The following is a 27812-nucleotide window of genomic DNA, read 5'->3' on the forward strand; positions in this document are numbered from 1 at the left end:
TGAACTCAGATCCTCCAGACTCCAGGGCCAATGATCTATCCACTGCACCACCTAGCAGCCACCCAGAGTTCTTTTAATTGCCATATTTAATGGTCTCAATCCTCATCTTGCTTGACCTCTCTGCAGCTTTTGACACTGATGATCACCTTTTCCTTTTGGATACACTTATCTCTCTAGCTTTTCATGAGAATGTCTTCTAGAGTTCTGTGATTTGCCATATCTAATAAGCATGGGGGTCACTCTAGGCTCTCTTATGAATCCTTTTCTCCTTTCTCTCTATCCTAACTCACTTGAACTCATCAGCTCCATGGGTTCAATGAATCCCTTTATGCAGATAATTATCTCGTCTATTTATCTAGCCCTAGATAAATTTTCTCTTGGGAATCCTGTCATGTATCAGCAATTGCCTTTTGGGCATCTCAAACTGGATGTCTTACAGGCATCTCAACTCAACATGTCCAAAACAGAACTACCAAGCCCTCCCCTCCTTCCAGATTCTCTGTTACTGTTGGGTACACTATAATCCCTTCCAGTCATCCTTGACTCTTTACTCTCACTCCTTCCACAGCTCCAATATGTTACCAAATCTTGTCACTTCTTCCTTCATAACATCTCTTGAATATGTCCCCTTCTGTTCACTCACACAACAAGTATTTGGGTTCAGGCCCTCCACTTCTGGCCCAAACTATTGCAATAGCCTTCTGGTTGGCCTCCCTGGCCCATGTCTCCCTATACTCCAATATAGACTCCGCTCAGTGGCAGGGTGATTTTTCTAAAGCATAAATCTGACCATGTCACTCCCCTACTCAATACATTCCAGTGGCTGGCTCCCTAATACCTCAAAGCTCAGATACAAAATGTTTGGCATTTAAAAGCTCCTCACAGCTTGGCCTTTTCCTACCTTTCAAGTCTTTACAGCCTTCCTTATATCCAAGCATACAGACCTATTTGCTGTTCCTAAAACACAACACTCCATCTTCCATCTCTGGGCCTTTGTACAGGCTGTCTTCCATGTGTAGAATGTTCTCCTTCTCACCTCCACTTCTCAGTTTCCCTGGTCTCCTTCAAGATTCAAATCAACTCTGATGTTCTCTATTGCCTCTAGGAAAAAATATAAACTCCTCTGTCATTTAAAGTCCTTCACATCTGGCTCCAACCTGCCTTTCCAGACTTGTCAAAGATTACTCCTCTTCACACACTCTGTGTTTAAGACAAACTGGTGTTTTGGTTTTCTCTGTATAAGGTAGTCCATTTCTGGCATTCGTGCTAGTGCCCATGCTGTTCCCCACGCTTGGAATTCACTCCTTCATCACCTATGCTTCATGGAATTCTTAGCTTCCTTCAAGGCACAATTCAAGCCTACTCTTTGTGGCTTCTCCAGACCCTGCCCAAACATCAGTGCTCTCCCCTCTGTAGAAGTGTAGCGCTCCCTCCAGGCATTCCCCTCCCTTCCACCTCCCCTGCTGCCCTGACCAAAAGAACTTGCATTAGTAAGTTAGGCCACCCAAAAAGCACTTACTACTTTTTGGGTCTGTAGTCTTAAAACTATAACATGAATCCCCATCACTGAATCCCACCTGTAATAATCATCCATTAGACACAATTAGCTCAAAGCAAAGGTAGAACAAGAGCAATAGTTACAAAACATCCCCCACACACACACAAACTTGGGGCAATGCTCCCACAGATGCACATGGTGTCAGGGGGAAGAGGGGGATAAGCAGAGACCCTTGGTAGGGAGGCACATGTGTAGGGAACACATATGGCCAAACAATTAAACGCCTGCTATTGTAGGGCCCCAGTCTCCTTTCTCTTCTCATTGTGTACCCATGCTACTGCTTCCTGGGACATTTGTGTGGCTAGGCTCCCTGGGCCTTCTCACTCTGTAGATTAGCTCCTGGACGACAGTTATAATTCTCCCTTGAATCCGTGGGTTGCTTTCTGCCGCTCAAGGGTTATGCTCTATAGAGGTACCTCCTCTAGCTCTCTTTGCTGGGTGAGATGCCATATCCAGTGGTAGGGAAGGAGAGTAAATATTCCCTCTCCTCCCTGCTGCCCTCTGATAAGGCAAAGACATCACTCTACAAAACTGCTCCTTTCTTCCGCTGCTCCAGTCTCCAGGGCTGGCAAATTTAGCTTTGGAAAGACCACCAGAGATGTGGTCTGTTTTCAGTCACCGAATAGCAAAATGTTCTTCTAATTCCATCTGGGAAATTTCTTCATACTTTGTGAAGGGATAACAGGGTAAAGACATGCCTTTACACTTTTGTTTAACTCATTAATATCTTGTTACTTATATTATCCACCTTATTACTGTCTGTGATTGTACCAACCAGACTGTGAGCAAAGCAATTCCTGGCACTTTAGAAACATTTTTTAATTCAACTCTAATAGACTTGACCAAAGACACTTCTCTTCTCCAAAACAGGTTCTAAACCTGAGATCGGTGTCAACTTATGTATTTGGATAGTTATATTTCAAAATAATAGGTTGCCTTCTAATCCTATGTATTTTACGTATTTAAAAACATTATCCTGCAAAGGGACTCCTAGACTTCAACAGACTTCCAAAAGGATCCACAAAACAAAAACAGTTTAAGAACCCCCGCCCTAGAAGCACTTGGAAGAAAATTGTCTTTCTGTCTTCATTTACTGATTCAAGAGCCAGATGCTCTAACCAACATGCTTCAACAAACTTTCCTAGGATACAATAGTGTTTTGCATAGATTATTAATCATTTCTCTGGTGAGCTCACAGATAATGTAACCTCAGCACCTCCTATTTAGAGAACATTTACTACTGAATGATGGGGAACAGGTAGGAGAGATTTATCACCTTTTCAAACTCTGAAAATAAGACCTAAGTCCAGAAATCCATAGCACCCCACAAGGAGTTTTTATTTACTTGGTATAGTTTTGCATTGATTTATCTGTATTGATTTATCCCATAGGATTTGTATTGATTTGTTTTATGGGGTCATAGCTTCATAGGCTTAGAGCCTGAAGGAACTTCAAAAGACAACCTAATTCAACTCTCTCATTTTGCACATATGGAAACTGAGATTCAAGGCTACATATTTTCACTCTGGTTGAATGTAAATTTCTTGAAGCAAGGGACCATTTTATTCTTGTCTTTATATCTTTGATGCCTAGTTTACTACACCTTGCACATAGTAGGCACTAATAAATACTTGTTGAATGAATGAAAGACTATTCTGTTTTTGATACTGTCTATATTCCCTGTAAAACAGCTCTGAAGGAAGGTCTGGGCCTATGATAAAATAGTCTTACATAGGTCAGAGTCAAAGCCCAATTTGTTTCATATATGGAAATGTTGATATTTGTTGAGTTCATAGTTTTTAGAAAAGAAAGTTTGAAAAAAAAATAAAAGTAATCAACTTGTGTTTCTGCAATTAATTCATCATGAAACTTTGAACAAATCCCTTTCTCTCTCTACAAGCATCTACAGTTTGGAAATGGAACATTATAACGAGGGCAGTTAGGTGGTACAGTAGATAGACTACTGGACCTGGAGTCAGGAAGACCTGGCCTTAGACAATTACTAGCTGTGTGTACCTGGGCAAGTCTCTTAACCCTATTTGCCTCAGTTTCTTCATCTGTAAAATGAGCCGGGGAAGGAAATGGCAACCCACCCCAATATCTTTGCCAAGAAAACCCAGAAGGGGTACTAAGAGTCAGACATGACTAAAAGGACTGAACAACAACAAAAGTAACTATAGTGACCAAATTTCCAGAAGAGATAAGAAAATGCATCTTCCTACCTTCTTTGTAGGGATGGAGGGCAATGTTTGTGAAACTGTGCAACACTTGATTTGATTCATCATTTAAATTTACCCGAACTGCCTTTTCCCCTTTTTTTGTTGTTACAAAGGATGGTTTTCAGGGTGGTGGAAAGGAAAAGAATATATCTGGAAATGAAGGTGATGTAAAAACTAAAGAAATCAATGAAAATTTCAAATAATTTTTTAACCCTACACACAGTCCCTTGAGAGTTCTGGGGTAATAACTATGGCATAATGTTTGTTAAAATGTCCCTTGAAGCAGATACTTATGCTATGCAGCACATAAGAAAGCCACTAGGTTAAGAGTAGGCATACTTCAATTCTTTGAAGAAGCTGGAAGCTACCTTATCAGGGACTCTGTGGTCAAACTCCATGTGGAGGATGGGGGGGCGGTCATTGTTGTTGTTACTGTTGCTGCTGCTATGGTTGCTGTTGCTGCTGTTTCTGCTACTGCTGTTGTTTAGTCATTTCAGTCATGTCTGACTCTTCATGACCACATTTAGGGTTTTCCTAACAATGATACTAGAGTGGTTTGCCATTTCCTTCTCTAGCTCATTTCACAGATGAGGAAATTGAGACAGAGTGAAGTGACCTGCCCAAGGTCACACAGCTAGTAAGTTTCTGAGGCCAGATTTGAATCTTCCTGACTTCAGATGTGGTACTCTATCTACTGTGCCAACTATTTGCCTGATTCTATGACTAGATCACCTCTAATAGCAATACCTAGCCTTTATATAGCTCTTTGGGGCTATATAGCAAAAGGAATGTACTTGTATGTACTGTTATTATTATCACCCTTTTATAATTTTAATAATTAAAAAATTATACTACCAACAGACACACGAAAGAGTAAATCACAGTATCCTGAGGTTACAGAATTCAGCCATTCCTGCCCTTTGTTCCTGTGTTCTTTTTTGTCTCTGTGTTCATCGAACTGGCATTTCACACCTCAATCCAAGTTTAGCCCTTCTCTGCCTTTTGTTTGCTGTCTGGAAGGAAATCTCATATCTCCTGTTGCCTATATCTCAGTCTGTTTACCCAACTATGATGACTTTGCCCTGCTTCTCTATGTATCGACAAGCAAAGGCATAAATAATTTTTTTACCTCAGGCAAACAGGACTAAAATGTACTTTCCAATGCTGTTGGGAAATTTTTAAGGGTAAGGGAGGGTAAGGAAGTGATATGCTAGAGAAAAATTCCCCTGGGATGCACCCTCTGGCACAGCATTGGGCACCATCCATTTTAACTAATCGTTTTTGGAACTAGGTCCTAACTCCAGGTGTTCCACCCTCAATCAATAAATCAACAGACATTCTAGTTAGGTACTGAGAATACAGAGACAGACTGAAATAATCTTACTCTTGAGGGATGACATTCTATTAGGGGAGACATGTCTCGTGTGAATATACATAAAATAAAAACGGTATTTAGGGAGGGAAAGAAACTGGGGGGGCGGTATCAGGAAAGGCTTTGTGTAGAAGGTGGCAATTGGGGAAGAGGTAGGATTGTACTCATCAATGTTTTAACAGCCAGTTCTCCAGAAAACAAACAAACTTGTACTACACGATAGACAAAACAATAAATCAGGACTGGGTATGTAGTTTATTTCTGAGGTGTGATGCTAATATTCACACTGGAAACTTAATCAGCTCATGCAGCTGTTTCCAGCTGGCTCCTGAAGGGAGTCCTGGCCAGAAGTGAGGAGAGAGTGAATTCCAGGTGTGGGGGAACACCAGTGAACAGTCACTGAGACAGGATGTAGAATGCTATGTGTGAGGAATTCAGAGACGGCCCATTTGGCTATAGAGTAGAATGTGGAAGTTTGAATGATGCATAATGAGACTGGAAAAATAGATTGGGGCCAAGTTGTGAAGGGCTTTCAAAGCCAAACAAAGGACTTTATATTTGATCCTAGAGTTTACAAAATAGGAAAAAGACACGGTCAATATGCACTTACAGAGAATCATTTTGGAAACAATATGGAGGGTGATTGGAATAGGGAGAAACTGGAGGCAGGAAGACAAATTAGGAGACTATTTAGGAAACAGGTGATGAGGGTCTGAACTAATATGATGGCTGTGAATAAGGAGATGGGGTTGGATGCAAGAGATGTTGAGGAAGAGAAAGCAAGATTAGGAAACTGAATGGATGTATGAGGTAAGGGAGAGTAAGGAGTTGGGGATAATACCAAGGTTACAGACTGAGGATACTGGAATAATGGCAGACACGCTTTAAAGAATAGGAAAATTCAGCAGTCAGGAGGTTTTAAGAGTACTTACTGAGGGACAAGTCAATGCCCTCTAAATTTTGCTTCTTTGGGGCAAAGCACTTATTGCCATACCCTAGTTATGACTCTGCTGACAAGTTCTTTGCCTCTCCTCCTCTAGTACTATCTACAGGGACTTAGCCCTTCCTCTGTACCCCATAGGGTTAACCTAACTGTGGAAAGTAGTTCCAACTCAGCATATTCTGCTCCTGAGCATAGCCAGGTGGATGGGGCAACTGTTGTATTTTATCATCCAGTCAGTAAACATTTACTAAGCACCTACTATCCAGGCACTGTGCATTGGGGATATAAACAAAGGCAAAAGATAGTTCCTATTCTCAAGGAATTCACACTCTAATGGTGGAAAACTACGCAAATAACAATATAGAAACAAGCAATATACAGGATAAATTTGAAATGATCAGTGGAGGGAAGGCACTAGCATTAAGGGGGATAGAGAAAGGTTTCTTGTAGAAAGTGGTATTTTAGTGACTTGAAAGAAGCCAGGGAAGATGGGAGGCAGAGAAATCTAGTCATAGGGGACATCCAGTGAAAATGTCCAGAGTTGGAAATGGAATATTGTATTCAAGGAACAGCAAAAAGGCCACTGTCATTGGCTGGCACCTAGGCTGAATATGGATGGCCGGGAAAATGGCGGTACTCTCAAAAGTAATAAGGAAGTTAGGAAGAGGGGAGAGGTTGGGGGGAAAGATAATGAGTTCATTTTTGTACATATTGAGCTTAAGATGTCTATGGGTCATCCAGTTCAAGATGTCCAATAAGCAGTTGGAAATGTGAGACTGAAGGTCAGCAGAGTGGTTAGGGCCTGATAATCAGATATGAGAATCTTCAGCACAAAAATGATAACTGAATCCATGGGAGCTGAGGAGATCTCCAAATGAAATGGTTTAGAAGGAGAAGAGAACAGGACCCAGGACAAAAAGCCCTGTAAAATTAGAGCATTTCCAGGGCCAATCACAGAACCTATGAGAAGCCAACTAACTTATAAAGTTTTCTGATATCACATTAATACCTGAATAAGGAATTGCCAGTTTATAACCTTGTGACTTGATTCTTAGCTCGAACCCCTTTTTCTCTTTGTTGTCAGAGTGATACTTACCATATCAACTTCTGAGATGCTATCCAGACTTTCAACTTGAACATCTACACCAACAGGAATGGCGGGACCTGAAATGTAGATGATGATGGTGATGATGATGATGCTGTTGATATCAGATATTCTTTTGTTAGCAAATATCCACTCATCCTCCTCCCCCTCCCAAAAAAAAAAAAGGAATGTGAGCAATTTCCTTAGAACCAGGGTGTTATATCTTTATTCCTACTGCATTGCCTTGATGGGTCAAAATGAAATTAGTGTTTGACAGGTAAGAACAGTTAAGGTGAGAATCTAGCAAATTCAAGTGAAGGTTATTTCTTTTGCCCAAATTATTTTATTTATTCACATGATCCTGAATTTCCAGCTTGCATAAAACCATGTAAGACTGATCACAGCGATAGAGTGCCAAGTTTGTAATTAGAGAAAGCAACCTCAAGGTGACCCAAATTGCTTCAAGAAGAGCCTCATCATTCCAAAGTCTTGGCTGAGAAATTATTGAAGTGAGCTGCTTTCCAGGGTATGTTACCATGTGCTATTTCCCCCTTGTTTGAGAATTCATTTTGTTCTTTTATTCAATTTACTTCTTTGAGGCCACTTATTGCAATAGAAAATGGATGCCATTTGGAGTCAGAAGACCTGTTTTCTAATCTTGGCTTTGCCACTTTATATCTGTGTGAACTTAGTCAAGCACTGAACATCTCTGGGCCTCTTCTTGGTATAACGGACATAGTGTTATGTTCTCTATGAGTCTAGAGTTAGAAAACTTGTGTTCAAATTCTACCTCTTACACATACTCTCCCTTTGTGGTAATTCATTTAACTTACTTGATTCTCAGTTTCCTCATCTGTAAAAGATGGTGGGGGTTGGACTTCATCAGGGATTCTTAATCTTTCTTGTGTCTCAGACCCCTTTGATATTCTGGTGAAACCAATAAGCCTTTTCAGAATAATGTTTTGTTTTTGTTTTTTTTTTTTTGCTTTTTTGGAGGGGGGAGGGCAGGGCAGCTGGGGTTAAGTGACTTGCCTAAGGTCACACAGCTGGTAAGTGTTAAGTATCTGAGGTTGGATTTGAACTCAGGTCCTCCTGACTCCAGGGCCAGAATGCTATTCACCATGCCACCTAGCCTCCCCTAGAATAATGTTTTTAAATTCATCAAATAATATACATAGGACTCCAAAAGAAAACTGGAATATAATTATCAAATATAATTATCACAGATAACAAGTTAAGAACCCCTGGACTAGATGTCACTTCAAGTTCTAAATCTATTATCCTATTTATTATTATTATTATTATAATTACTGCTTTGGGTCTCAATTTCTTCATCTTTAAACTGAGGGAGTTTAGCTAGATGATCTCTATCTTCCATCTCTAAATTTGACTTTCCTCTCTAAATTTATGATCTCAAAGCCAATTCTTACATATCAGGAACCAGTGGTCCAGCCTAGCCATGAGAGGATAGAGCTTTATAGTAAATGACCAAGAATCCATTGGGCAAGCCCATTGGAGACTGTGTGGGTAGGGCCTTATGAACGTTTGGACCATTTAATAGGCAAATCCTTCTCTTAAATTTAGGGTGTTTTGGGGGGCCTCTAGGTGGCACAGTGAATAGAGCACCGGCCCTGGAGTCAGGAGAACCAAATCCGGCCTCAGACACTTAACACAAATACTAGCCATGTGACCTTAGGCAAGTCACTTAACCCCAATTGCCCTCCAAAAAGCAAAAAAAAATTAAAAATAAAATAAAAAATTTAATGTGTTTTCCTTTATTACCAAGGAATATAGGATGGAATTGAAGCAAGAGGTAATCCGCTCAGCAGCCAGCTGGTGAAGTTTGGAGCCATTTCATTTTTCTTTGCTTCTTGGACTATAGAATTTCTTTCTTTCTTTTTTTTTGCTTTTTTTGGGGGAGGGCAATTGGGGTTAAGTGACTTGCCTAAGGTCACATGGCTAGTTTTTGTGTTAAGTGTCTGAGGCCGGATTTGAACTCAGGTCCTCCTGACTCCAGGGCCGGTGCTCTATTCACTGTGCCACCTAGAATTTCTAACCTATATAGCCAGTAAGAATGAATTGAAGGAGGAAACTTACTCAACCCTTAAAGGGTAGCAACAAAATATAAAAGCTCTGAGAAAGCTGATAATTAGAACTCTCAAAGGACAAGGATAGGACTTTAAATTCTCCTCCTTTGAAGAAGCAGAGAGACCTGAACCAGTTGTTGTTTAGTCAGTCAGTTGTGTGTGACTCTTTGTGACCCCATTTGGGATTTTCTTTACAAAGATCCTGAAGTGGTTTGTTATTTCCTTCTCCAGCTCATTTTTACAGATGAGGAAACTGAGGCGGACAGGCTTAAACCCAGGGTCACCCAGCTAATAAGTATCTGACTTTGGAATTGAACTCAGGTCTTCCTGACTCCAGGCCCAGCACACTATCTACTTCACCACCTAGTTGTTCCTGATCTGAACAAGAGTGGCAGACAAAGTAAGACAATTGTTTGTTGGGTGAAATCATCTGGTGACACGGAAAAGGTGTATGTGAGCTGCAACACAGCTGACTACAGCCTGACCTGAGAGAGCTTCACCAACACTGGGCTCTAGCCAATTATTTGCTGTAGGATTTTACCACCTCCTCTTCCCCGCCCCTCCCCCCCATTTAATTAAACCAAGCAGATCAAACTCTGTCCTTAATCATGCACACACAGATCTTGCTTCAGGCTCCCAGATGAAGAAGGATTTAATTATAGGATCTCAGATTTAGAGCTGGAAAGGAGCTCAGAGGTCATCTAATTCAACCTCTTTATTTTATAGATAAGGAAATTGCCGCCCAGGGAAGTTAGGTGATTTGTGGAAAGTTACACAGGTAGTGAGAAGGGGAGAGGGGGGAGAGATTTGAACCCAGGTTTTCTGAGTCCAGTTAGTGCTCTTTCCACGGTACTATACTACCTGCCCAGTGGTCCGGAGGCATTATGGGAAGGTCTTTTTCTTCTCACTTCCATTGGGATATTTTGGATTACAGTTGTCCCGTCATTCTTTCCTGATCACATAGTGGACTGTGATGCTTTACCATATTTAGAAGTCATTATCAAGAGTTAGGATGGATGGAAAACTCTGCAAATCAACTATGCCTAAAGGGCCATAAAACTGTTTGTACTCTTTGATCCAGTAATGCCACTGCTAGGTCTGTATCCCAAAGAGATCCAAGAAAATGGAAAAGGACCTATTCATACAAAAATGTTTAGAGTAGCCCTTTTTGTGGTGGCAGAATATTGGAAATTGACTGAATGCCCATCACCTGGGGAATGACTGAACAAGTTGTGGTCTATGATTATGATGGAATATTATTGTACTATAAGATGAGAGGGGAAGTTTCAGAAGAACATAGAAAAACATGAACTGATGCAAAGTGAAGTGAGCAGAACCAGAAGAACATCGTACACAATAACAGCAATGTTATAAGGATGATCAATTGTGAAAGACTTAGCTACTCTGATCAAGACAATAATCCAAAACAATTGGAAATTGAGAGATTGCCCATCAAGTGGGGAATTACTGAACAAATTATGATACACAATTGTGAAGGAATACTACTATGCATATAAGAAATGATGAGCAAGCAAGGTGGTTTCAGAAAAATTTGGGGAGATTTATGTGAACTCATGCAAAGTGAAGTGAGTGGAACCAGGAGAACATGGTACAAGGTCACAGCAATATTGAAAGGATGATCAACTGTGAAAGACTCAGCTGTTCTGATCAGTACAATGAGCTAAGACAACTCCAAAGAACTCAGGATGGCAATTCACCTCCAGAGAGAGAACTTATGAACTCTGAATACAGATTGAAGCATATTCTTTTTAAAAATTTCATTTATCTTTATTGTTTTATTTTGTGTTTTCTTTTGCAACATGGCTAATGTAGAAATATGCTTTGCATGACCTCACATGTAAATCAAAATCAAATTGCTTGCCTTCTCAAGGAGGAGGGAGGGAAAATTTGGAACTCAAAATTTAAAAAAAGATTAAAAAAATTTTACATATCATTTGCAAATATTTAACAAAATAAATAAGGCTAATTTTTAAAAAAGAAAATTGCTAATCCAAAGAGTGGTGGAGTGAGCACTGAACCCCATGATATCCCCACCTGATAGCACATGGCTTATGTAACTAAAATCAGGATGTTTTACACAGGGATGGCACTCAGCAGATGCTCACTGGATTCTTGCTTAGTTGGCTAGTCCACCAAGTCCAACAGCAGAAAACCATAATTTGAGAAGACAAAACTTCATGACATAGTTTTTGTTTGTTTTTTGGAAGCAATTGGGGTTAAGTAGGTGTTAAGCCTAGGGTCATACAGCTAGTGTCTGAGGCCAGATTTGAACTCATGTCCTCTTGGCTCAGGACCAGTGCCCTACCACCCCCTAATTACTGCCCCAAGACATAGATTTACTTAGCTTTTCACCAATGGTAGATAAAAGAGAAGCAACAAAGGTACATGCTTCATACCTCCAAAACCAGGCCTCATGCTGAAGTCATGGTCATCTATTCTTAGAAGTTGCTCAGATTTTGTCAGTGGAGACTTGGTGATGTCAGGACTTCGTTTCAATATTGAGCTGTACAGAAAACATAAAGTCATTCAGACCCTTATTCTGAACAAATAAGACATGTTTGTTTTCAGTAGTGATGCTTAATGAAGGTTTGGGTTATTTTTTATAGTGATGTATGGGTTATAGAGGTGTTTGATTGAAGAGGAAAACCATTCACTCTCTCTCTCTCTGGCTCCTACCTTCAGGTGGGTAGAGTCACACTTTTCTAGCCATGCTCTCTCCTTCAGCTTTCTCTCTTGTCCACGGAGCAAAGTGTCTCATGTACAGAGAACAAGAGAGGAGAAATATACCTGAGGGGGGTTCCTCTTGCTTCTATTATTCACCAAACCTCCCACCCCTTAAAACTATTTACTTATGGCTCAGTCTTTTGTCTAGGGCGTCTGGATTAATTTACTCTCTCTCCTGATTTGAGGAAGTTATAGAATATAAACCAACAAGATTCTCTTTCATTTAGTTCCAGAGCCCCCAGATGGGAAGATCCTGATAATTTCTGACAAGAGTCTACTTTCTCCGTCTTATTCTGTGTGTATAAAACCTGCTAGCCATTGCTTCTTCCTTTGAATTCCTTTTTCAGTAATGACATACAGAAAGTCCTATGTTTGATCACACTTATATTATGCCTGCTTTCAAGACTAATTGAACAGAAATTTAAATGAACTGCTAAGAATTAGTGAGCTTTGGATTTAACATAAGCTCTCTTGGACAGGGTCGGGAGGATGAGAGACAAGCAAAATCACCATATGGTATCAGTTCTCCCAAATGGAAAGTTCAACAATGGCCTGTATGTGCAGATGCCCCTCTAATCATTGACCTTGGGCACTCTCTTCTAAGGTGGATGAGGCAGGAGAAGGTAGAGGCAGGCTTACTCCAGTGACTGCTGAAATGACAGCAGTATCACCCACCTTTGGGACATAGCATCCAAGCTCAAACCACCACCCCCTTCCTGGCTCACCTGCCTACCTCCAAAATTGTCTCACTTTTCCTGAGATTTCTCTAGTACAAGAGGAAGGTAACTCTGTTTCTTCAAGCAATAGTCCCTCTTTTGTTAGTGGATCAAAAACAAAATGAACATTTCCTTCCCATCCAGCCGATTCCATTTCAGCTACTCCAAATCCTGGGTGGAGAGGGGGAGGAAGGGCTGGAGCTAGGGAGGTGAGCTGAGGCTACACTTTTTTTTTTTTAAAGACCAGTCCTTCCTTCCTTCTCTGCTTCCTTCTTCCACTACCTTTGTCCTTTCCATCTGCCCTCTTTTCTCTTGCTGTTTCCTAACTTCCCTTTCTTCTTTCCTTTGCCTCCTCATATGCTTTCCCTTCTTTTCCTTTCCCCGATAACTTGCCTTCCTTCCCTCTACATTTCTTTCTCCCTACTTCTCTTCTGCTCTCTCTCTTTTCCCCTTTCTCTCCTCCCCATTGTCTTTCCTTCCTTTCTGCCTTCCTTTCCCTCCTCCTTTCCTCATGTCAACATAAGGAAAATACTTCCTCCACAAGATAGCTCTGATTCAGAGAGTCTGGGAGATCCCCCTTGAATCAAATCATAATTTTTATAACATTAAAATCCACCTTCCCCAATTCTTTAGACTGTGGTATAACCTGCTTCTTCTTGCACTTTGGAAAGGGTTAGAGAGTAAAGACACAAAAGTCATTTACTGCTTCTAGAGATATCAACATTAGGGGAGTTTGTCTGGTCAGCTTCATGGAAGTTGTCTGACCCTATTTACAAGAGTCAAAATCCTAACTGATATGCACCATAGGAGATAACTTCATTTCATTGTTTTTCCCCCTAAAATTCAGTTCACATAATAATGTTCTCAGAAATTATTAGTCACCTGACCCATCTTCACTTCAGGCTTCTATTGCTTTCTAATTTCAGTTCTGCTCCAATGTATCTCCTTTATCTAACTGTTTATTCTTCATGTGAACTATGCCCTCATGAATAATCAGAGCTACCAACTTCAGGTCACAATCACAATATTTCAAAGTCCTAAGGGATGTTATTGTCTACCTACTCCAAATCATCTCAAAGAATATCATACTCAAAGAATCCCAACTATAACATATTGCGATAGGACCAAGATTCCTCTGTTTCTCCACTTGTACCTAAGTGAAAGACTTTAACATTTATTCTTACTGAATTTCATCAAGATGCAGCCCAATCTCTAGTGAAGAGTTAGACACGGCTCAACAACAAAACCCCCAGATCCCTTTCAGAACTGTTGTCTACTCATACTTCCACCTTATTATACTTGTGAAGTTGATGTTTTTGTACTCAGTCGAAGGAATTTACATTTATTCCTATTGAATTTCATCATATTAGATTCATCCCAATCTCTAGCTTATTAAGATACTTTTGGATCCTGACTCTGTCCTTTACTATATTAGCAATCACCGCTAGCCTTGTGTCATCTACAAATTTGATGAGTATACTATCCATGTCTATACCCAAGTCATGGATAACAAAAAGTGTTTTTACAGCAGATCCCTGGGAAATTCCACTGGAAACCTCCTGCCATGTTGACACTGAACAATTCAAAACTATTCTTTGAATCCAGTAACCATCTCTAAATCTGACTGTGTCATTATCTAATTCAGTCCATATCTTGACTCTTTTTTTTTTTGAGGGGGGAAGGCAATGAAGTTGGGGTTAAGTGACTTGCCCAAGGTCACACAGCTAGATAAGTGTCTGAGGTCAAATTTGAACTCAGGTCCTCCTGACTCCAGGGTGGTGTTCTATTCACTGCAGCACCTAGCTGCCCCCCTTGACTCATTTCTTAAAGAGGCCTATTCACTGAATGGGCGTTACCTCATTCTAAGTGAGAACCTGAAAAGGCCTTAGCCTAAAAGGGCCAGGGTCTCCCATTGCATCCTGGGTCATCTCCATTTATCCTGATGAATATCTGTCACTGGACCCAGATGGTTCTGGAGGAGAAAGTGAGGCTGGTGACCTTGTACAGCCCTTCTTCACTCAAATCAAAGTCAACTGCAAGTCCTGTCATCATTTCCCCGATGCTACAGTCCTCTTCAAAAACAAAGGACAAACACAACAATCTATCTCCTCCACAAGAATAGTATAAGACTTTTTGTCAAGTTTTTCTAAAATAGAAGTAAACTATATCCACAGCACCCCCTTCATCCACTAGTTTAATAATCCTGTCAACAAGATATATGTGTGTATATATGTATGCATATATACACATATATTTATTTATCAATAGTATTTATATTATATGTACTTGTCTCCCCCATTAGAATGCAAGTTGAGATAATTTCATCCTTTGTACTTGGGTCCCAGCACCTAGCACAATTCCTGGCACATGGTAGGCACTCAATAAATGCTTGACTGATTAATCAGTATTGGATGAATACTCATACCTTCCTTGTTTGTGTGTCTCCTCGTGCACTTCTCGCCTCTGCCTTTGAGGTCTGCTGTAAAAACAAAAATAAAGTTTTAAAAGGAAGAAATATGACTCAACCAATCAGTCAGAATTCATTAAGCAGCCACTATGTGTAAAGTACTTTGCAAGGCATTGGGAATACAAATACAAAAGTGATCCAATCCTTGCCCTCAAGGAGCTTACAATCTATCCCGGACAGACATAAACAGATAGATAGATAGATAGATAGATAGATAGATAGATAGACAGACAGACAGACAGATAGATAGAATATTATATAGATATAGACAGATATACATATAGATATTCATACAAATATAGGTAGATATATAAATAAATACATACAAAAAGATACAAGGACTTGGAAGGGAAGCACTAGCATTTGAGGGGATCATGTAGAAGGTGGCACTTGAGGTGAGTCTTGGAGTAAACTTGAGATCCTAAGAGTTGGAGGTGAGGAGGTTGTGCGCATTAGGTATAAGGGACAACCAAGGCAAAGGTATGGAGATGGGAGATGTGGTGCTGCCAAGTGTGAGCAACAGTAAGAAGACCAGTGTGGCTTTTGTGAGAGGAAGTGATATGTAAAAAACTGGAAAGGTAGGTTAAGGTTGTGAAGGGCTTTAAATAACAGAGTTTACATTTAATCCTAGAGGTAATAGGGAGTCACTGCATTTTATTAAATAAAATAAAAATAAAAAGTTGACATTGCCAGACCTACATTTTAGGGAAAAACCACCTTGGCAGTAGGGTAAGGAATGAGTTGGAGCGAAGAGAGACCTTAGTTAGAAATATTAATTAGTAGGCTACCTGCAGTAGTTCAGAGAAGAGTTGAAGAGGCCCTGAACTAGGAGTGAGGCTATGTGAGTAGAGAGAAGGGGACAATTGGAAGAGATATTATATAGATAGACAAGTTATCTGCTATGTGGAGTGAATAAGACTGAAAAGTCTAAGGTGACTCCAAGGACCTTTGACAGACGTAGGGAGGCTCAGAAGAGGGTTGGAAATATTGGGAGGAGGGCTGAGGGAACACTGAGGGCAAACTTGTTCTGTTTCACAACAGTATGTGCTTCTGTAAATTTTCTGCCCACCTGTGAGTTCTCTGTATCGACTTCATTATCTACGGGATAAAATAAAGGCTGTCTTCTACCTGATAGGTATTTGTTACCTTGAATGCTTGTATGGAGCTGGGGAGCCCTGTTGTTCATATGTTGAAACCTAGACTCTGTTGGAAAATATGTAGCTTATTCCAGGAGAGCAGCAATTATAACCTTAAAACTTTTAAAAGGAATAAAATGGTGAAAATAGTGAATATAGAAGGTGACCTTTGGGAAAGCAGTTAGGACTTACTGATGGAAAAGACAGAAACCTTACAGCAATGTCCATGGAAACTCTTTTTTTAACCCAATGATCTCATTCCTTCTTCAATTCCTTCTTTTCCAGAAGAGAAGTATATTTTTGTCATACCAGTGATTACATGGGTGTAGGGGATTTCTAATGAAGAAATTTCCTCTGCTAAAGCAATTAATTCTCACTTTAAGTCTTAGAGAGTTGCTTGAGGCTCTGAGTGTCTTGTTCCAGATAGATTAATCATGTGTCACAGGTGAAACTTTAACCCAAATCTTTGCAATTCCAAGGCCATCTCTCCATTCACTCTGTCTCTAAGAATATTATCTCAGAAAATGTGATAGTTTGTAATTCTTCCTCATTATAGACACCATTATGCGAAATAAACACAATTTGTAGTTATAAGGTCAAGACAGAGGAGTGATCTCTAGAGTCTAGTTTCAGACATTCATGTGAAGGTGGGAAATGAGCACAATTTGACTCATCAAATGAGATGAAACATTCAATCAATTAGTACTTAATGTTTGCTGATTGATTGCTGTCATCATCTGGAACAACATATTGCATCTTGTTAGGAAGTGATGAATCAAAATTGTGCTTATTTCCCACCATTACCCAAGGTGAAGGCATTTATTAAATGCCTACTATGTGCCAGGTGATATACTAGGTAATGGGATACAAAGAAAAAAAAGAAACAGTCTTTGCCTTCAGGAATCTGATATTCTATCAGAGAAACAATAAACGTGTGTGTGTGTGTGTGTGTGTGTGTGTATAACACCTGCCTCCCAGGTTTGTTGTGAAGATCAAATGAGATAAATTTTTAAAGTGCTTAGATCAATGACTGGCACATAGTGGGCACTTAATACGTGCTTATTCCTCCCTTCCTGCCCCCCTAACCTTTTCTAACCTCGCTCCCTCCTTCCTTCCTTCTGTCTGTCCATTCGCCCTTCCATTCCACTATTCATGGTGGCTATTTGAAAGTTTTTCTTTTTTGCTCAAGCCTCCAATGACACCCTTCCCCGAACTTTCATCTTTACCTTCATACTTTATCCAAAAACTTGAGGTTGTCCAATGGACAACACTCTTTTCTCCTCTCCTCATGTCTCCATCCCCTGACATTGTCCACCACCTTTTCCTCTCTTACTTCAGTCTCTGAAGAGGCAGTATCTCTCCTCACCAAGACCAACTCCTATGTGTACCCCTGATTCCATCCCTTCTATCTATAGTTGACTGTCCCCATTATCATCCACTCTTTTTCTCTAATATTTAATCTCTCCCTGCTACCTACAAACACACCCCAAGTAAGTTCCTTCCATCCTCCAAAAATTCTTACAAGATTCTACCATCTCTGCTAACTATGGTAATATATATATTTTTTCATTTTTTTCAGCCAAACTCCTTAAAAACCCACCCATGTGGATTTCAGTGGCTCCCCTTCCTCTCTTCATATGATCTTCTTAAGCCCCTGAAATCTGGTTTTTAATATCCTCACTCAACTGAAACTGCTCTCCCCAAAGTTACCAACTCTCTCCTTAGAACCAAATCTAATGGCTTCTCAATCCTCATCCTGTCTGACCTATTATATTTGACATCTTAAATTCCTTCTCCCTCAGGATAATCGCTCCCCTCTGTGTTTTTGGGATGCAGCTCCTTCCTCACTCTCCTCCCCCCTGTATGACTTCTCAATCTCAGTTTCCTTTGATGATTCATCATCACATGAACACTAATTGTAGGTTCTTCTCTTTTCTCTTTTCATTCAGGTAAGGTTGATAAACTCTGCTGGAAAGAGGTTTAAACTGTAGAACTTTCCAATCAAGGGGAATCAGAGTTTGTTTGCTTGGTTTTCAGAAATTATTCAATAACCTTCCCCCAAAATGGATTTTCTGAATTAGTTCATTTGCTGAATTAGCAAGTAACCAGACCTACTAGCGCAAAATACTGCTTTAATGAACTCCCCAACATCCTCTCCTAATCTATCTTGTTTCATTTCTAGGGAGGGCAGCTACCGTCTTATATAAGTAAGCTCAAGTTACAAGTTAACTAAAGGAAAATATCAGGAAAGTAGGTTCTCTAGATTGAGGGCAAGGTAGGATGAAAGGTTCTGAAGTTGAAAAAGGATTTGAAAGCCTAGTTCTGGCCCAGAGCAGATGTAAACAAGGAATGTGATGTTCCACTCAGACTTGAATAAAAGCTTCCACAGTACTTAAGACTGTGATATAAGCTTTCAGACCAGACCTACATTGAAATATAATTCTTGTTTTTAAATAGTAACTCTTAGATACAATAAGACATTCACCTAATTCTTTGAAAATTAACTCCCAAGAGAAACTTACTCTTACTGGGGCAAAGAAGAAACTCTATAATAGTCAAGATAAGATTTACATAGGTCTACTGTTGTTTTTTAAACATTTTGTTATAATTTTACCAAAAATATGGAATGCTCCAAGAATTTGGATATCACCCTTATGTGGGGACTGTGCTAAACTCTGTATCATTACAGTTTTAGTATATGTGCTGTCAAATTGAGCCCAGTCTACTGTTTTGTTAAAAGCTACTATGTCTCCCTTCCCTTTTTTGCCAATTAAATGCTTCCACTCTAGACTTTGTCTATAGCACTTAAGAAAATGCCAGCTCTAAGAGGCTATTAGGTTTCACCTGATCTAAGGAAAGCCTGAAAGCAGGGAAATGAAAATGTTAAAGCAATGTGAGCTTTGAAAGAAGACAGCCACTTTCCCCCAGCTATACAAACCTTTTGGATTAAAGTAATGAGATGCCAGTAGAACCTTTCAGTATGTAATAGGTATCCCCCTCCTCTGAGCAGTTAGATGGGGCCTGGAGTCAGGAAGTCTCATCTTCCTGAGTTCAAATCTGGCCTTAGACACTTACTAGCTGTGTGAGCCAGGGCAATTCACTTAGCCCTGTCTGCCTCAGTTTCTTCATCTGTAAAATGAGTTGGACAAGGAAATGCCAAACCACTCAAGTATCTTTGCCAAGAAAACCCCAAATGGGGTCATGAAGAGTCAGGCATGATCAAAAAACAACAACAACAACAACAACAAAAAACTGACTGAACAACAACAAATACCCCTCCACTATTGAATCAAGCATTACTTCAGTTCATTGTCTGGGAGAAATCTGTCTCCAGCTTTCCTTCAGTGCCTATACTAGTCATGGATCAGGCAGAAACCATAAATCAAATAGCAAAGCATTTAAGTGAGACAAAATAGCACAATGCATAATGGGGAGGGAGGAATCACACAGTAGAATAATTCTCAGTCCCCATACACAGATGAGTACAAATTCCCACAGACAAACAGCTAGCTGGGCATTGTGGCTCACTTTTGTAATCCACCCATGCCTGGAATCTACCAGGTTGCCTAAGGAACAGCGAACCAACCCAAGTTGGAAACCAAACTGGTTACAGCTCCTGTACTTATTTGATCAAAGTGGGGCTGGGCTCTGAGCAGCCTCTACACTCCCAGCCTGGGTGAAATAGCGAAACTCAGTCATCTGAGGAAAAAAAGAATCACACACTGGTGAACCAAGGGAACAAAGACATGGAAAGCTTTTGGATCTAAGTTGAGGGAGGGTCTCAGTGGCATCTTTTTTTCTGTCATCAATGGAAAATTTCTGCTTGAGTTCCATCCCTATCCTTATGTGTGTGACACTATCCAGAAATTTCTGGGCCATCACCATTCTGCTTCCATAGTTGTCATTCACTGAATGTCTACCTGTGCCCCTACCCTCTGCTTCTGGAGCCACTGACCACCAGTTCCTTGTGCTGCTGCTCTCTGACCTCTTATCGGTCATCTGATAAAATTCTTCTCTTTTTGCTTCAGCTTCCAGGAAGTGTCATTGCTGCCAGAGAGTGGGACCATCCTGGCTCCATGACTCGGGGCTAGTCAACCCATTTTCAGTTCTGTATTTAATACACCTTGTCTGTCTCCTGATAATCATTTATCAATTTAATATTTAATATCAATTATTTATATAAAAATATTTATATATTTCTATATGATAATTTAATATCAATTTAATAACCTCAATAAGGGCCAGAGCCTGAACTAATCAGCCAGAAGAAGAGCCTGGGCCTAACAGCTTCTTTGCTCTTTGAATAAACTCAGAGAATACCTCTTCCTATGTCAACAAAGCCAGATGGGACTGACTTTATGGCCATTAAGGATGAGACCCTGAACCCAAGGCACTATCTTGAGTAATGGGACTTTTTCTTAAGATTTATTTTTGGACATATACTATATCTTATATCTTTGGACATATATTATCTTTTTTTTTAACATATACTATGTTAAGGCATGTTAATGATAAAGAAAACACAGATATCCTGGGTCATAATTTTAATTGACATTTTGTCAACTCTCTTATTTAATTGTATTTACCACTTATTCAATTTAAAAAATTCCTTTCTCATACCATGATATATGGAGATCACAAATTTGAGTGACACAGCCACCCTGAATTGGGATGGTTCTAAAATGTATTTAAGCCTTATCATTCTTTTGTTCAGGCAGTCAGATTTTATCTGGCTCCATACTTGTATGTATTCAGCTAGCTTTAAGGGAATAAACAATATTAATTTACATATTCACCTAGCTTTTTTGCCTCCTTTAACCAAACTTTCAGGTTGACAGTCCTTAGCTGACCCACAAAAGGATTGCTCAAGAAACAGGAGTTTTTTTTTTTTCTTCATCTCTCTCAACACAAGGGCCCAAGCCCTTATTCCTCTATGAGTCAAGGAGAATAAAATCATTTTGAGTCAGGATGCAGGCTAGGTGAATCCCTTCTGTTGAGTCTTTCAGAAGCTGGGTAATGCATGCGAACACACATGCACATGCCTGTTTTAATATCTGAATAGCTTCCATTATCATCACTACTAACCCTGAGCAGTTGAAATGAAAACAAATATAGTTATCCCTTCCACATTGCAGGGGTTAGGGGTGCTACAGGCCACTGTAATTTGGAAAATCCACATAAAGTTTTTGGCCCTCCCTTCATACGAGAGAAGTCTGAATTTTTTTCTTTTTCTTTTATGGAGTATTTACAGTACTTTATTGTAATATTTGGGTTAAGTATTTGGTCATAGGCTCTATGTTTGTCTGCTGGCCTTCGAGTATCATCTGCAGCTGTCACAAAACTCCCCCAAAATTCCCATTTAATTTCTTATGCTGACCCGTGATATATTGAAACCTTGATGAGAAAAGTCATGATGTGGAAGGGATAACTATATGCTACTTTTAGTACTAGGGGATCAAAGGATCAAGGCAGATGCATGGTACATCGGTGTGCAATCAGGAAGATCTGAATTCAAATCCTGCCTGAGACATTTATTAGCTGTGTGACCCTGGGCAAGTCACTTAACATCTGCCTTCCTCAGTTCCCTCTAATGGAAAGTAGTGGTAGTAGTTAGCACCTGTCTTCCAGGGTTTTGTGAGGATCAACTGAGATAATAGTTGTACAATGCCTGGCACATAGTAGGTGTTATATATAAATGCTTATTCCTTTCCTTCCCCTTCAATGGGACTGACTTCAGTTCTCACCACATACAAAAAAACTAACCTGGACAGTGCTTTGTGTATTTTCAATTCCCATCATCTCCCCTTGTAGCTAGCTAGCACCTGGCTATGAAAATTTTCTTGAAGCCATGATGAGCCTGAAGAAGTCACTAAAAACAATGAAGGAAAGTGGCAAAAATTGATGGTTTCCATCAGTACTCATGATAACAGTCATATATCCCCTTGACTTATTTTTTGAGAGTAATTTAAGGTACCTCTGGTTTTGCAAGTCCTGGTGTTTTCTCTGTCATTAGGTTGAAAATACAGAAAAGGAAGCCCTTTCTCATTGTAAATACTTTCAGCCTTCTCCTTCAGGCTAGTGGGTAGAGAAGGAGAAAAAAAAAGTGGAACAGATTGTTCTGAACTTCAAATTTTGAAATTCAAATTTGAATTTTAAATGAATATCTTTTCTTAGTTTCTCCATATACTTTCAAGACATCTCAATACTTGGTTTGGGAGTTGCCAAATAATAGCTTGCTTGGTTCAGCACTTGTCAAGAAGTGAAGAAATTCAATGGGTAAGAGTAATCAACTCTCCTTATTTTTAACTCTGGAATCAGGGAGCCCTCATTTCAATTGCTGAAGTGAGTGGCCCTAATTCAGTACTCCACATCTCAGAAAGCTCCTGGATAGCAACTGCTTTCCATAGTTGCCTGATGACATTTACTTCTGCATCTTATGTGGCTAACATTTGGTTATCATTGTCACGAAAAATATTATTATGCCATAAGGCCTTCTTCCAAAGGAGCCACTTTGTGTTGACTAATTTAGCTTTCTGGTGACTAAGATGTCCAATGGCCTGGATAGGATGCTATGTCATATATGAAATAATGCTGAGTTACAGGCAAATCTGCAGCTAGGAGAAGCAGTGGCTGCAATCTTGAGCTTGGAATAAGGAAGACTCATCTTCGTGAGTTCAAATCTGGCCTCAGACACTTACTAGTTGTATGACTCTGGGCAAGTCATTTAACCCTGTTTGCCTCAGTTTCCTCATCTATAAAATGAGCTGGAGAAGGAAATGGCAAGCCACTCCAGTGACTTTGCCAAGAAAACCTTAAATGGGGTCATGAAGATTTGGACATGACTGAAATGGCTTAACAACAGGTAAATCTGTTCAGAGAAAATGAAAGACTGAAGCAGTTACGAAGCCCAGAAATATTAGAAAAACAATTTCCAAGAAGCCTTCCAGGCCAACAATAGCAACGTGTGTTAGATGTGGCTTAATGAGGGAGAAGCAGCATGGGGTAGCAAGATAGCACTGGACTCCTTTAGACGGTAAGCTCCTTGAGGGCAGAGGCTGTCTTTTGCCTTTCTTTGTGTCCAGCACATAGCACCATGCCTGGCACATAGTAGGTGCTCATAAATCTTAGGTGACTGACTTGGAATCGAGGGGATTTGGGTTCAAATTCCACCCTTAGGCGTTTACTAATTGTATGACTCTAGGCAAGTTACTTAACCTCCCTGGGCCTCAGTGTCCTTATCTGTAAAATGACTTCTAAGGTCCCTTCCAGCTCTAAATCTATGATATTTTAATCTACAATCCTATGATTGGGGAAGCCTAAAGTGACAATGATGCCCACCACTGGATATTGTAGAGGGAAATATGATGGATTTAGAATCAAAGGAGGAAGGTTCAAATCCCAGTTCTGTCACTTAGTCTTGGGGAGATAATTTTGGGAAGGTCAATTAACCTCACCTGAGAAATGAGAGGAAAAATAGTTTCCAGCTTTAGGTCCTAAGATATGGTTTTTGTTGAGAATTGGAGAAAGTCTTCGCTAGTGATGGAAGATTGTATTAAGTTGTGAAGAGTCAGATCTATAGCTCCAAGACACATTATCACTCATCAGATCACCTCTTAGGCCTATTTTTTCAAATAGTGCTTTAAGGTTTATGCAGCATTTTCACTACAACAACTCTTCAAGGTATATAATGAAAATACCATTATCTTCATTTTGCACATGATGAAACTGGGGTTCACTGAGCCACAGTGACAGCTCTAAGCACCAAAGGCAGAATTTAAGCTCAAGACCCTTGACTGCAAACCCAACATTCTTTACATTACTTGAAAACATACAATCTATTTACTGGCTCCAGAGCAGCAGAAACCAGTGGCAGACCACACAAAACACTTTATGGAAGGCAAATGCACTAATTGAGCTCATGACTATCTCTGTCTCTATCCATATATCTTCTTCAGAGGCACAATAGCTAGGGCTACGCACAAATCCGAAATAGAGGGGAGGGAAAAATTCGGATCACCGCACTCAAACTTATCTACATTTCCCAGAGCCTTATGTGACTGGTCATTTCTCGATTCTTTCACATTGTCAAAAGATGGTCTTTTTTGACCAAGGTATACCAGCACGGAAAAAATTGCAAAACTGGCCCAAATACCTATTCTTTTTTCTAAACTGTATGAGAGTGAAATCTCTGATCATCTCTGGTCCCCACTTGTGCTTCTCAACCAACCTTTATACTTGTTGTTAATGCTTGGCTTGCCATAATGTTGAATCCTGGTAGGACTGACCCAATCACTTAATTTCTTTATCTTTCTGTTTTTGCATTTTATAGTGGTTGATAATTATGCTGGCTGACATTACAGCAACCTCATACAACAATCCAATCCTATTTTGCAAGACCCTTTTAACATTTCATATGAAAAGTGGAATATGAGGACAAAGATGATTATAATATCATTACCCCCAAATCCAGAATGTATGTGTAGCTTGTTGCTTTAATATCCAGAGGACCTTGCTATTAGAAAAGACACATGGCAACCAAAGTAATTCTCTATTTGTTCCATCCTCTACACTGCTCTATTATTTGCATCAAAAATCCATTCATCAGGATGGATTGATGAAGCAAACATTTTGGGTTTGAAAAAGCTTTGTACTATTTTTAGTTGTTTAGTCATTTCAGTCCTGTCCAATTTCTTTATGACCCCTTTTTGGGATTTTCTTGGTAGAGATACTAGAGTGGTTTACTATTTCCTTCTCCAGAACATTTTACAGAAGAGGAAACTGAGGCAAACAGGATTATATGACTTTCCCAGGGTCACACAGCTAGTGAGTGTCTAAGGCCAGATTTGAACTCAGGTCTTCCCGACTCCAGGCTGGCACTCTCTTCACTGTGGCACTTAGCTATATCATTTTTGAATATAATTATATAATTGCAGATAGCAACACAACTGTTCACATAAGTGTTACATACATACATGGTAAAACATTGTATTCACCACCATGAGTTTATATTCAATAAAGAAAGTAAAAAAGAATCAAGAAAACAAGGACAAAGTGACATGACAATATGACCATCTTTGGGGATGGGGAATAATTGGCAACTAGAAATTTTCAATCAAATATATAATCATTTGTATCTCTTGGGGGCATTTTGTTTCCTCATAGTTACTTGATATTTTCTTTTCCTATGTTCTTGTTAAAATATATGGGCACCTGTATTTGTCAATAGAAGGAAAATAAAACGTTGATTTTTTTAAGAGAAATTATCAAATCTAGGTATATTTTCCTTACATTCATTCATTTGTTCCCTCATTCATTATTCAATAAATATATATATTAACCACTTATTATATGCTTGGTACTATGCTAGGCACTGAAGAAAATACAAAGATCAATAGGGAAAAGCCCCTGTCCTCAAGGAGCTTGCAGTCTAACAGAGGAGATAAGACATATACAGCTAGATCCAGTTAGTGTGAATAATGAACTCACTGAAGTAGCTGCATTATTCAGTTTCATATTGTATATTTCCACTGGGCTGGAACCACATACAAATTAGTGTATTAAAAATAAAATCTAAGCCTGTAAGACAAGTACAAAAGACTAAGAATTCAAATCGAAGAGACATCATTTGGGGTTCATAAGATTTAAAGCTGCAGAGGATTTGGGGGCTCATGTAATCCAACCCTCTTATTTTCAATGAACTCAAGGCCCAGAGAAGTTAAGTATTCTGTACAAGGTCACACAGGTAGTAACCATCCAAACCAGGCTTTGAGCCCAAGTCCTCTGATTCCAAATCCAGGACTCTCCACAATTTCATGCTGCTATGCCCATCTACTATACTTAATTCTTCCCTCTGGAACCAAGAAGAATAAGGTACAATAGCATTTTCACCCCTTTGTGTGCTCAAAGATACCCTATCATGTTCCAACTCTTCCCCATTTTCTTTTCCCCACTTCATCCATGCCAGTCATCTTGACTTTTGTCTTGCCCCTGAACTTGAGGGACTCTAGAGGAGAAGGTGAGTCTGATGACTTTGCACAGTTCTGCCTCACTTAAATCCAATTCACATACAAGTCAAGATGCTACCCTCATGATGTCACTGGTCCTCTTCAAGAAGTACCACAGTTCTTTCAATCAGTCTTCCAGCACGATGGTCAAGTCTTCCATCACCCTAATTACTGTCTTCTAGACATGCTTGTTTCTTAATATCACTGCTAAAATTTGTTCTTCAGTCCTTCTAACAATCATTCAATCAGCCAATAGATATTTATTAAGTGCCTACTGTATGCCAGACACTGTGCTAAGGTCTAGTGAAAGGCAAAAGACAAAGAGTCTAATGAGGGAGATGACACAACTATGTAGAAACAAGCTAGAGATAGGATAAATTGAAAATAATGCACATAGAGAAGGCACTATAATTAAGGGGAATCCTTGGGGAAGGCTTCCTGTACAAGATGGAATTTTAGCTGGGGCTTAAAAGAAGCTTTCAACACCGAAGAGATATGATGCTCTAGTGCCATGATGAGGACAAAGCATTAAACCGTAACTCCCTCATTCTGGAGACTACAGTTCTTTCATTTATTTATTTAATTATTTTTGTAAGCAATCGGGGTTAAGTAACTTGCTCAAGGTTACACGGCCAGTTATTTCTGGGTGTGGTGCTGAGTATCTGAGCCCAAATTTGATCCCCAGGTCATCCCGACACTAGGGCTGGTGATCTTACTCGCTGAGCCACCTGGCCACCCCTAAGCAATTGGGGTTAAATAATTTGCTCAAGGTTACACGGCCAGGTGTTTCTGGGTGGGTGCTAAGTGTCTGAGCCCAGAATTCGATCCCCAGGTCATCCCGACACTGGAGCCGGTGCTCTTACTCACTGTGCTACCTGGCCGCCCATGCAAACATCTTTTTTTTTTCTTTTTGGAGGGCAATTGGGGTTAAGTGACTTGCCCAAAGTCACACAGCTAGTAATTATGTCAAGTGTCTGAGGCCGGATTTGAACTCAGGTCCTCCTGACTCCAGGGTCGGTGCTCTACTCACTGCACCACCTAGCTGCCCCTAGACTACAGTTCTTTTAGCAGAGAAGGGACCCATCATCTTGGCCACCACCACCACCTACCTCTGACCAAATGCCAGTAATAGCCAGATAACCCAAAGAGGCCCAAGAATAGCAATGTTATCCACCTGCTTGCCTTCTAGCCTGGCCTCCTGGAACCACCATTCAGGGGAATAACCCTTGTGGAAATGAAACCTGATGATTTTGGTGCTGTGGCCCCTTTAGCCACTGCTACTAATAAATAGAAAAAGAAAGTTCTTGCTATCAAAGACCTTGGCATCGTCAAATGGTTCAACATCATTAATGGATAGATATTGATTTATCATTAGAAATGATATTAAAGACGATGCATTACTGTCTGTTTTTTTAAAGACCACTGGGCCTTTTCCTTCTGATTTGTGACTGAAACCTCCTAAATGCTAAGTGTTACAACAG

The 27812-nt window shown here is 39.9% G+C and overlaps 1 protein-coding gene and 1 non-coding gene across 3 annotated transcripts in view; both read right to left on the bottom strand.

Moving 5' to 3' along the window:
* The window catches only part of GABRR1 (gamma-aminobutyric acid type A receptor subunit rho1), a 66422-nt gene that overhangs the window by 25562 nt on the left and 13048 nt on the right, over window positions 1-27812 (bottom strand). Inside the window, exons 2-4 of one of the 2 annotated variants that reach the window (XM_069065126.1) lie at window positions 15150-15200; window positions 11681-11787; window positions 7189-7256 (exon numbers count right to left, since the gene is read on the bottom strand). In XM_069065126.1, the coding sequence (XP_068921227.1) occupies window positions 7189-7256; window positions 11681-11787; window positions 15150-15200 (226 nt within the window). Of the gene's footprint in view, window positions 1-7188; window positions 7257-11680; window positions 11788-15149; window positions 15204-27812 lie in introns of both variants that reach the window. The other variant, XM_069065125.1, reaches the window with a different exon arrangement.
* Window positions 18943-19046, bottom strand: LOC138143878 (U6 spliceosomal RNA). The gene has a single exon (XR_011163814.1). It is a non-coding gene; the product is annotated as a U6 spliceosomal RNA (small nuclear RNA).

This window comes from Petaurus breviceps, unplaced genomic scaffold (genome assembly GCF_028583685.1).
Source record: "Petaurus breviceps papuanus isolate PSGF00001 unplaced genomic scaffold, PetGlider_PUasm1.0 90667, whole genome shotgun sequence".
Lineage (NCBI taxonomy): Eukaryota > Metazoa > Chordata > Mammalia > Diprotodontia > Petauridae > Petaurus > Petaurus breviceps.